Here is an 11,368-nt window from a genome sequence, read left to right on the forward strand (position 1 = left end):
ATATATATATATATATATATATATATATATATATATATATATATATATATATATATATATATATATATATTACTGTGACTACATAAACCCTTGGTTGGTCTGTGTACATTATTTCTAAATTAGACTTGAATTGGCACATGTTGGAGGTATCAGTCCTGGGGCTGAACTCTTCAATAAAATTTAGTTTACTTTATAATAAAATGTATTTACCCTTTTCCTATGCAAACCCTGCTTAACTTCTAGGAGTATTTGGTTGTTGGTAATAGTCCTGCTTTATAGTACTAAAGACTTACTAAAGAAGTCCAAAGACGAGGACTGGTTCATTTTCAACATGTTTATACAAAGCCTGTTGATAGAATTATTCTAACTGTTTTCTACATATTTTATGTTATTTCTATGTTCATTGCATTCATCATATATATTTATTCTTTCTTACTAAGAAGTTTTAAGGTTTTAGATCTCTCTCTTATCGTTGCAGAAGGCCTGCAGAAAGCAGAGAAATATGTTGTGACTATAATAAGTGTTTTTATGAACTCTTTTCAGCCATCTGGACTGCTTATGCATACTGTACTGTGTGAACTGCTTGGTTTTATCTCGAAGGTCACAGTTGTTTTGCTTATCCCTACCCCTCAGCTTGACAATGGAACCAGGGATTCCTTTTCCTATTAAATAGGGAGGAGGCGACGGATTTGCTTCAGATCGAATTTGGAGATCTGTATTAAGCATCTTCGTTCGATCTCCTTGCAAGATTTATGAAAATTAACTCTTCTGTTGTCTCTCCTCCTTGTGTTTGTTTAATGAATGTTTCAGGTGTTTGAACCTGACACCTGTGTTGCCCAGATTTTAGGAGCTACAGCAGTTCAGATTGCTTGACAGATTCCTGCTTGTTCTGATTAAAAAATAAATAATCCAGGGGTGTGTGGAAGTGCTGAAAGGCCCATGTACCACAGGGCCTCAGTCCTCAACATGGCTGTCTGGGTTAAACTCCTTGCCTGTGGACATTTGCTTCATATCTCCCCCCTCTTTCTCAACTCCATTTCTCCATTTTCAGTCCACTTTTAAATAATAGCCACTAGTGGTACAACAACACAAACAACAACAAAAAACATTCCAGGACATGCAGGGAATGTCTGCAAAAGGGTCACAAGGGGGCATATGAGCGTTTGAAAAAGATTGTGAAAAAAAATCAGAGATCTGATCTAATGAATCACAGTCCATTTGAGATATAGTCGGCTTCGAGTTCTGGAGGATCAACTTATCTATTGGCGCGCTCACCTAACACCACCAATGTCGGTGATCGTTCCTTGCTAGTTTCCTCTTGCTGGTTGCGCTCTTCTAGTGTTTACGCATCCAGTTAGCTTCGGTGTTAACCATTCATTGTCGCTCCTCTGCTATCACTTTGAAAATGGCCAAGCGTCCAGTTTATCAGAAGAAGAGGAAAGCCTCAGAAGAAAGAAATAAGATCAGAGTGTATCTGGGAGATTTGGAAGAGGAATTGAGCATTTCTTGCCCACATCTCTGGGAAAATCATCCACTCTACCTTTAAATTAGGAAAACATTGTTTTAAAACGACCTGTGGTGCCAATTGAAAGATCTGTCAGTAAATCTTGTTACATACGGCTAAAAGGCTACCTGAACTATGTGAGAGATATGTCCACTACCAACACTCAGACTGAAATGCTGTGTAAGCAGAACTGCAGGCCAGCTGTGGTTCCTGAACTTGCTGGCAGAATGGAAACGATCTTGGAGAAAGCTGGAAGCCGGACCCTGGCAGAATGACCACAATTTTGGCTGTTCAGAATGGCCATTGAGATGTACCAGTAAGACTTTAAGGCAGACAAAAAAACAAGAGTCTGCCTCTCCAAAATAAACAAACACAAATACAATAAAAAACAAAATAAGGAAAGTGCTAAACATAAAAACACAGTAAGGGAATTACTCAACTTATTTCCATATTTCTTGGGCTTGTAAAAAAGTTTGTTAATGTAGAAACACAAGAGGAAAACAGGATGTAGCCAAAAGTTATTAAAATATTATCCTTCGAACACAAGTCGTTGTAATTGATAAAGCAGAGTAATTATTTTTACACATATAGTGTAACATTTAATGCTCTGTGTCCCCTGAACACATCCTAAATCCACTCATAATATTCGTCAAGTCTGGGATGGGATGGTACCATGTAGCGAGTGTTTGCTAACCTGTAATCATGCTTCTTGATCTATTACTTGCCTGGCTCACTGGAATCACGCAAAAAAACCCCCAAAAAAACAACAGCCGTAAAAACTTATCTGGCTAATTTTGTGCACAGGCTGCATCCTGCACACATTTTCTCTACTCAACTCCTTTCTTTCCAGCATCTTTTCTACTTTAAGTTGCTCCAGTTTCTTACTTGTCTTTTTTAATAACAAGGGGCCAGTTGTATCTCGCATTATATCAGATTGACTCAGTGTGATGTAGCCTACTGTGCCACCTACGGCCTTGCGCCTGTGCATCACCATGGCTGCGTTTTATTATTGGGTAGAAAGAAGAACAAGAAGAAAAAAAAACAGTTCGACCAGCGACTGGTTTGGTCTGAAACAGACTGGCCGGTTGGTAAATCCTCACGAACCTCCCTGGCCCGCCTTGGTGGGACTGACTTTAGCCACTGCTCAAAGTTGGTACTACTGGAAAAGCGGCATTAATTCCGTTAGACAATTACACTGTAGAGTGAATCCATCGCAGTCTCGTTGCCAGCAGTCCATTTGAGAGACCCAGAGGTGAACTGCTCCTCCTCATGGCCTTTCCTCGCTTCATTTAAGTTTCCTCTAGCCCGTAAGCCTCTGTGCAGTGCGGGGCTGCAGCATGGGGCGTCGATTGGAAAGGCTGGAAAAAATTACTTTACATCAGAAATACCCAAGAATCTACTTAGCTAATTTCTTTATTACTGATAGAAACAATTAAGTCTTTCAGTATGTTTGTTAATGTATGAAAGAAGTCTAGTCAAGGATTTACTTACCTTATTCCTTTGTTTTTCCTATGTCTGTAATGTTCTTCTGTTAATGTACAGCACTTTCAATCACCACTGAAAAGTGCTATATAAATAAACTTGTCTTGCCATTACTATAATCCTTCTGCTTTAAATCCCCCCATCACACCTCAGCACTGTCTCATTGTCCTTGTACTTGTCCTGTCCCACCCTCATTCTTTCTGCCACCCTGCCTGGCTTATACAGTACCACATGCTTACTTTTTACACACAGCAATAGGTTTCCATTGGTTTTACAAACACAGTGCATCTCCCTCTGACCTTCTTTTTACATCTCCATGCTCTGAAAGCAAACGTCTCATCTGGATTGCTCACTCTGCAGTTACCACAACTCATCACATCCTCCTTGCTGTTACACGTATTCTCCATCGCTCAGAAACGCTGTCAAGCAATGTGTTAAACATTCTGGTGGAAAAGTTCACTGCCCTCTGCACACGTCTCCAGACATCAAGACTTACTGCCTTTGCATCCTTCATATCAAAACACTATCTTCTCTCATTTTCTTCATCCATTTTCTGCTTTTATCTTCTCTCTTTATGGCATTTCAGGCCCCACTATTCAGATATCCGGCCTGCCCAACTTTCACTCCTCCAGGCACCGTTACTACCCCACTGTAAATTTCGTTGCAGCTATGTGATGTATTGGCACAAGACAACCAGCAGAGGGTGCTGTAGGCTATTAAATGGGACTTTTGGAGGCAGTAAGGCGTGCCAAAGTAGTGCCAAAATGCTCATCAGAACTTGGCTTAACAGTAACATAAAACAAAATGAATGCCTATGAAATGAATGACTTTACAGGAGATTTTATTCCTCTGGTAAACAAAGACTGCAGATGTATTAGACCTAAACAGGCCATTACAGCCAGAAGGATTCCTCACTAATGAGCCTGAAAAGTTGCTGCTAATCAACCCGTTCAATGGATTTTCATCACTCAGAGGGAGAAAATCCTATATTTTACTTTACTCCTTTGAAATGCTCCTGACTTCTTCTTTTGTTATGAATGAGGAAAAAAAGGTGCTCACAACAACAGCTGTGACTCAGTTGCACTGCTGAAGCGTTACAGGCATTCAAAACATCAAATCAGATCAATTAAAAGAACATTGGAACATATCGCATAGAAAGGACCCCCAGATTTCTCCAGATATGGAGGCACTTTGTGTGGATGAATAGGCCAATATCCCAGCTGAGCCAAAAATACAAAATTAAATAAAAAATTTTTGTTACTAGCCTCTAGAGGAGCTGTATTGAAGCAACAAAACCATTAGCAGGGAGCTATAGAAAGATCTGGAAATCAGCAGGTACAGTTGTTTTATATTCAAAGGTTTGAAGTTAAATACTATTGCTTTTCTTTCCCATACATGCTCTTATAATTGCCCGGGGTGTAAAATGAGTTTTGCTGCAGTTGCCCCAAAAGGCTGGATTGGTCAGTTCATGAGAGAGTGATTCAGGCTGAATCCTCTGGGCGTGAACATGGGTGTGACGTGCTGCCACTTTGTTGAGTCTCTTCTGTAATCGATGCATTAGCGAGAGAACACGGGCTAACTTCAATATTTATAATTTTCCTACTTTAGAAGACATTATGCCTCTAAAAAGACCTGTGCAGCCGCAGCAGCAGATGCTTTTCCTAGTATCCCATGCAATCGCACACCACAGGTGTCATTTCATCTTGTCGCCAGAGGGGGCAGATGTCTGCAAAAATTCCTGAAATTTACACTACGCTCCTTTAAATCATCAAGTATTTCTATTAAGTATTCAATGGAATCTCAATGCGCACAGTACGTATTCCATGTGTTAAATGTTATTGCACATGATCTATGGATTTATTGGGTTTGATTTCTTAATGTATGTGAATAATTTTCATTGTTACCAACATCTAGTGTGACCTCCATGTCAATAACCTCATAAGAAACATATTTACTGAGAAAAATGTTCACATATTGAATGTTCCCGGCTGGATAAGAACAATTTCTCAGGAAAAAAAAATACATAGTTTGCCAGACGATCTGTGACATACCTACCAGGTATTCCCTGACCTGATCATATTCAGTTTCTGTTTAGACTACAGGATTTATCAACCAGGGTGACAGTTTGAAGGGACAAACATACCAGTAGGTGGCGCTAATAGAAGATATTCTCAAACTTTAAACAGGCCAAATCCCTGTACCACACCCCTATAAAATGAGATTGATGTTGTTGAAAACACTAACTTTCCATGAATGTGATTTGTATAGTGTTGACTATATTTCATGTGTTTAGAACATTTATTCGGATCTGTGGCTACAGATCCAACCCATCCAGCAATGCACTGTTTGTCCTACTTTCATCAGGTGACAATGATTCAGGAACATTACATCATTACATTCAAATCTAATAGAAAACATACAAACATAAAAACAGCTTCCTTCCCAAAGCTGTGAGGGCTATCGCCCCGGGCTGAGTATCAAACCACCAGCCCAGTTCATGTTCTGTTACATGTTTACACGCATGCTGCTGGTTCCACAGGTTCTTGATCCGATGAGAATCATTTACACTGCCTCTAACATTCTAATGTCAATTTGCATACTTGAGCTTCTCAGGGAAGATCTGTTTGGACATCCATGCAAATTGCACAGTTCTGTAACTTAAATTGAATTGCACAGTATTTTCCATCATCCTGTAAACTGACTCCAACCAAACATTTTGTGTTGAGCATCAATTAATTTCAACATTTCAATTTTAATAATGACTGTTTGCACACTTTTTAACTTCTCAGTGAGCGTTTGTCTGATACGCTCATGCAACTGGAAAGTAGTCCACATCGTCTGTAAAGGGACTGATATGTCTTTTGACTGAAACATTTTATCGAATGCTGAGGACTGTTTGCGCGCTTTAAGCTCCTCAGGAAGTGTTGTTGGTGCAATCAGAAAAAAGAGAAAACTTTGTCTTGCTGTGTCTGCGTGTTATGTGTAATCTGTGTGTCTATTCTGAGCCGGTGTGTCAACACAATGTCATTATGGTAACATGCATAAAATAAAAATATGAATTTATGATAAATAAATGTATTCTGTTTATTCAGAACTGGCAGTTTTTCTTTATTAAGCCCGAACTAAACTACTTTATTTCAGAAATAACTGACACTTAGTCATTTAGGAGCTATTTTGCCTTTTTCCCCAGTATATGAATTGTTTGCTTAATTTTTAAATAAGGCCCTTCTTTGTGTGCTGAATGTTCCTTTTAAATATCAGCATATCTCTGATTTTGCTTTCCTCTTTTTATCACTGTGATTGTAATAATTATAGACTGTAATAATTATGATAGTTTAATTCATATGATGCCCGCTGTTTTGCGTTTATGCTGATAGCTATAGTTACATAAAAGTCTCACAGCTGTTGCCTTGTCATAGCCTCTTTCCCATTGGCTGTCAGCAAAACACAATCGCCGTTTGGTCGTGATCAGTTCTCACCAAACCACTGGGTCCAGATGAGGCTTTTCCTGACTAGGAATTGGGGTCGGTGTGTCCATAAATTGCTTCTTGTTTCTACCCTTTACTAATTTGGAACTGAAACTCTGTAATGTGTTTCTGAGGTTGCAACACAAAATCTTTATGTAATATCGTAAAATGAATAAAAAAAATAATAAAATTTTATTACAGGGCCTGAAAGTTTTGACAGGTTTTCTTCAGCATTAACTTTATGGTAAAATATTAATAAACTCAGTTTGTGTGTGCATCATTTTTATGTTTACAGTCATGTGCTTTCCTATGTTAAGTATTTTTACCTTTATCTCTCAAGATGTTTCACATTCACAGTCAATAAATAAGGGATTTTTGGCTTTAATTTGAGCAGTACCTCTGATTGCAACCAGAGTCTGCCCTCCCCACACCCCCCCACCCCCCCACCACCACCACCCAGTTATAAAAATCACACACCTTGAAAGCTGAAGCTCAACAATTACAGAAAATAATTTTAATATCTGTAACTCACATTTATCCTGTCCTTTCGCACCATGTGTGCAGGTGGGGAACATGACAGCAAATAGAAGAACTTGTGTGAGATGTGTTTCTAGAGCAAGCAATTGCAAATAAACAACAACTACGAGGCACAATGCAGAGGAGTTGGCAGTGCAATTTTCAGTGGACCCCGGGGGAATAGCTTTGCTTGGATGGTCCACTACAACATATAACGTTAGTGGCAAGGCAGATGGAGGTAAACTCTCTCAGAGACCACTTAAAACATCAATAATGACAGCTTTTCCCCCTCCTTATGTCCACCAGCATACCTTCTGCTGGGACAGATGAAACTGGCACAGGCAGAGCACTGCTACGTCACGACAACGTGGAAACAATCATTTTATTTGACTAACAACTATACACATTCTGAAGAAAACAAAACCAGCATCGGGTACACTTCTGGCAGGGCGAGGAATGACGAGATGAGACACAGGCAGGAGACGGCTGCTTAGTGCCGCTGGTCGTTCATCTGTATTGTGCTCCATTCGTAGGACTCTGCAGCAGGAGGAGGAGCGCGTTTAGAACACATACGTAAAGAGCGTACACTTTAAAGATGAGCAGAGGTTGCGAGAGCGTAGCTGACCTGGTTCTTCTTGGCTTCTTTTTCCCATCAGGCCGACAAACGAGTTGATTTTATGTCCTATGGATGAAAAGAATTTAAATGTAGATTATTTGAGCCCGTTAGTTTTAGAATACTGAGACTAAAGGCTTGGATTGAACTCAGCATGTCTCAGATGGTAGGTTTTTCTCATGTCTTTCAGCGTGTATGACCATGTGTCTGTAGTGGCTCTGAACTGTTTTTGGTGTGTGCTGTCTTCGGAATAAGGACAATCAGCAAAATCAAATGTCACATAAACTTGTGCTTGGTTATTTCTTAAATCCTAATTTGTAACTGCAGGATGCAAAAAAAAGCATTTTTTACACCAAATTCTAACAGGATAACATCTCTGTAGTGTAAAATATGTCTGTATTACACTAGTTTAGTATGATGGACGGTTGTGGCGTAGCCTGACTGTGGGCTGTAACATGATCAGCTTCCAGGAAATACTTTATCCTCCTAAATAAAAATCCATAATTGCATTACGTTGATGACGTGACTCTAAAACGGACACATCATTCAGAAGTCAAGAAATAAGTAAAAAGCTGCGGTGCCTCATGTGGAGGACAACCCAGCCCCAACGTCCTTGGGGAGATTGATCTCGGCGGTTTGCCTCACCGTAATGATGACTGACATGGTCACGTCGACGTAAGTGGAATAAATTAGACGTAAACTCACTTCTGCTCGCTCTGGTGCATCAGTGAGTGGGGTGAGTCATTGAGAAAAAAGGGACCCACCCACCCACACTCCAGTTTAATTCTGTACTTTTATCTCTTCTGTTTTTTTTCCACAGGCGTCCGCTCTGGACCACCCTCCTGACTGGCCAATTAATGTCTTCAAAACAGCTGTCATGTAGTATTCAGAGAAGAACCCTTCTGTAGCTCTATCTGCGGCGGCTGTCAGTTAATTAAACCCTGAAATTGTTTGCGCCCACTCCGTCTTAACCACAGCAATAAAAACGCAGTTCAATTAGTAATGCTGTGCGTGAAATTATGAGAGAAACTCCTTTTACTCCCGCTGTGCAAACCTGAGTAGGTGATCCTCTGCAGCTTAGGAGAAAGTGTGTTGTTTTCCCTGGTCCATTTAACACTATGGAAATAAGCTACCTCCACATTACCGCTAAAACCAGTCAGAAAGAGGATTAAACATAATAAAAGTCTCATTTTTCACTTTTATGAGCCTGTGTTTATATGTTGTGATGTTGGTGTTTTTTGGAGCTTCCAACAACGACAGCAGAGATCGCTGATGTGTTCGCATCTATCTTGATCACCTCACCGTTTACAGGCAGGATCAAAAGAAACAAGTTCACTATTACAGTAGCAACGTGATCATTACAATGTTATTACATGAAAAGGACTGCAAAAAGTCCCAACAAGTGTAACTTACTTTTTCGGGTGATCTGTGCATTTGCTGTGGAACGACAACGTGAAAGACAGAGTAAGAAAAGAATGATTCAGATTAGGACATGGAGCGTGTGGCTGATGAAAGGAAGTGTGCCGCAGAAGGACCAGTTCTCACCCATAGAACGCTTGCCCATCAGACCAATGAACTGGTGCGGCCGCGGCTTTCTCGTCATCCTCAGGAGGATTTCTCTGAATGGGTCATTGGAGAGCCAGTCATCCTGAGAAGATGGGGGGAAAAAACCTCCTGGTAAATAATCGGGTCCATTGATATTAATTGGTTCCAAAAAGTGACATGCCAGTAAATCGCCTTGACTATGAATGTGTAACTACAATTATTCTAAAAGATATGTGAGATTAAGGATGTCTTCATCCACTCTTTGCAGATTAGAAACCGTAACCCTCAGAAGTTGTCTCTATTTTTGTCTCAAGATCTATTTCTCTAATATACATTAGTCTGGCTCAGATCTGGACCTAGGGGCCACTAATGGCTCGTACACTAAGTTGTAATGATTTATCGTGCGCTCATTCATCTGCAAAATGGCCCCAGCCTGCAGTTAAAGCAGGGGGAATAGAGGCTTGGCACATCTCCAAATCACAATGTCAAACTCAGGACATGCCTTTCTGATAATGAAGCTGGTTCAAGTTTCATCTTTTAACGTGAGCATCTGGAATTTATCTCCTTTACAAGTTTGGATGGTTGCCCTCCATTGCAAAGGAACAATTTGAATTAAACAGAACAGGCTGATTTCATTTTATTTTGAGGACCACTGCGTCTTCAAAAATATATATTTTTTAATTATCTGGCAAGGTGCGTGTTTCAAAAACAGACCTGACTAGGAAATAAAACATATGTATTAGTATTCGAATTTTTTCCTTGCAGAATAGTTTTATTTCAAGACATCAGTTTATTCCTATATAGCTGTTAAAATAAGTATGGTGATATAAGGCCAATTTAACTGTGCTGTGTTTTACTAATACAAAAAAAGCTAAAAACATCAAGAATAATTCAGAAGGAAAACAGAGATCTGATATTCTAAAGTTGATTGCCAACAACGTAAAACAAATGTAAGACTGTTATTAGAAGTACCTATTTTGCAATATATGGCATAAAATTAAAATATTATCAGGCTGATTTGACCTCGTTATTCACGTTAGGGAGATAAATTGAAACCTTCAACAGAACCGAGAATAAAAGCCTGTAATCCAGGAACAAGCTGAATTATACATGGGGCTAATTAACAGAACCAAAGCCTGGTTGGTGCTACCTGAATCTGATTGCTGCTCGTCCAGTAGTCAGCTCCTTCTGCTGCCTCTCCATCTTCGCAAAAAACTTGAGCAACGGCAATAAGCGCCATCAAAAGTGGCAAAAACAAAAGCTTCATGATGCCGACGCTGTTTTTCTTTGTTTTAAATTTCTTTTCTTGTTTCCAGTCACGGCAAGTTTAAGGAAAAGCAGTCAGGAAGTATACCGCTAAGTGAAATGTGACTATAACAGACACTTGCTGCGCGCGCTGCTCTTCTCAGCTCAAAAAGCGTTCAGTCCATAGCGCGTGCATGTGTGAGTGCGTCAGAACGTTGGGCTCCCGATCCTGTTTCCCCAAAGCTCTCCGCGCGCTCAGCTTCTGCACCAACTTCTTGTCTCGTGCGCCCTCCTGTCAAGACAGCCTCGCGGGCGCCCCTTTATAGCAGCTCGAGCTGCGTTGCTTAGTAACGCTGTTTTAGTAGTGTGATTACTCGCTGAGGAGTTTATGTTGCGTATCGCGCAGTTCCTCGGTGTTCTCAAAGTACCTTCGGATGTCACGAGCTCCTATATCACAAGTATACCGACTGATTATGTAGCAAGATTGAATTCTGCTACTTTCAGCGGTCTGTAGGTCTGTGTCATGGTTTCTGAGCACTTTTACTGCTACCGTTCAGAAGGAGAAGCTTGGTGTCCCTCCTAGTCAACACCTTTTCTCAGTTCTTCAAACATTTCTGAGCTAATTTAGTCAGCAGGTAACTCTCAGGCTGCTGCTGAACCACCAAGGTTACAGATGGAGGGAGGCCTGTGGACATGGGGGACGTACTTTTCAGTAAGATCTTTTAGTTCATAAGGGTCTAGTCATATATTTTTTGCATAATGTACATGTTTTAAATGTTGTAAATTATGTTTTATTATGTGCTACTGTAACAAACTAATTCCAAACTAATTCCAATAAGGTATCTATTGAATCTAGCTTTTCTAATGTTTGCCGTATCAAATGAAATTGTGATTTGCAAACTCATGTTTGTCAAACTTCCTAAATATGTTGTTATGAATACTGAAAAGCAAGGTGCCCTCTCCTTAACGTAACGGCCACGTAAGCACTGAATGACG

General features: G+C 40.1%; 1 protein-coding gene across 1 annotated transcript; it reads right to left on the minus strand.

Moving 5' to 3' along the window:
• Positions 1-7,319: 7,319 nt before the first annotated feature.
• On the minus strand, positions 7,320-10,677 carry tac1 (tachykinin precursor 1). Its single transcript, XM_012879116.3, has 5 exons — positions 10,278-10,677; positions 9,128-9,230; positions 8,996-9,019; positions 7,595-7,651; positions 7,320-7,506 (listed from the first exon to the last, which is right to left on the minus strand). The coding sequence occupies exons 1-5, from the start codon at positions 10,392-10,394 to the stop codon at positions 7,460-7,462; spliced, it is 348 nt and encodes a 115-aa protein (XP_012734570.1). The 5' UTR covers positions 10,395-10,677; the 3' UTR covers positions 7,320-7,459.
• Between the last annotated feature and the right edge of the window lie 691 nt (positions 10,678-11,368).

The sequence above is a fragment of the Fundulus heteroclitus genome, chromosome 13, assembly GCF_011125445.2.
Source record: "Fundulus heteroclitus isolate FHET01 chromosome 13, MU-UCD_Fhet_4.1, whole genome shotgun sequence".
NCBI classification, from domain to species: Eukaryota; Metazoa; Chordata; class Actinopteri; order Cyprinodontiformes; family Fundulidae; genus Fundulus; species Fundulus heteroclitus.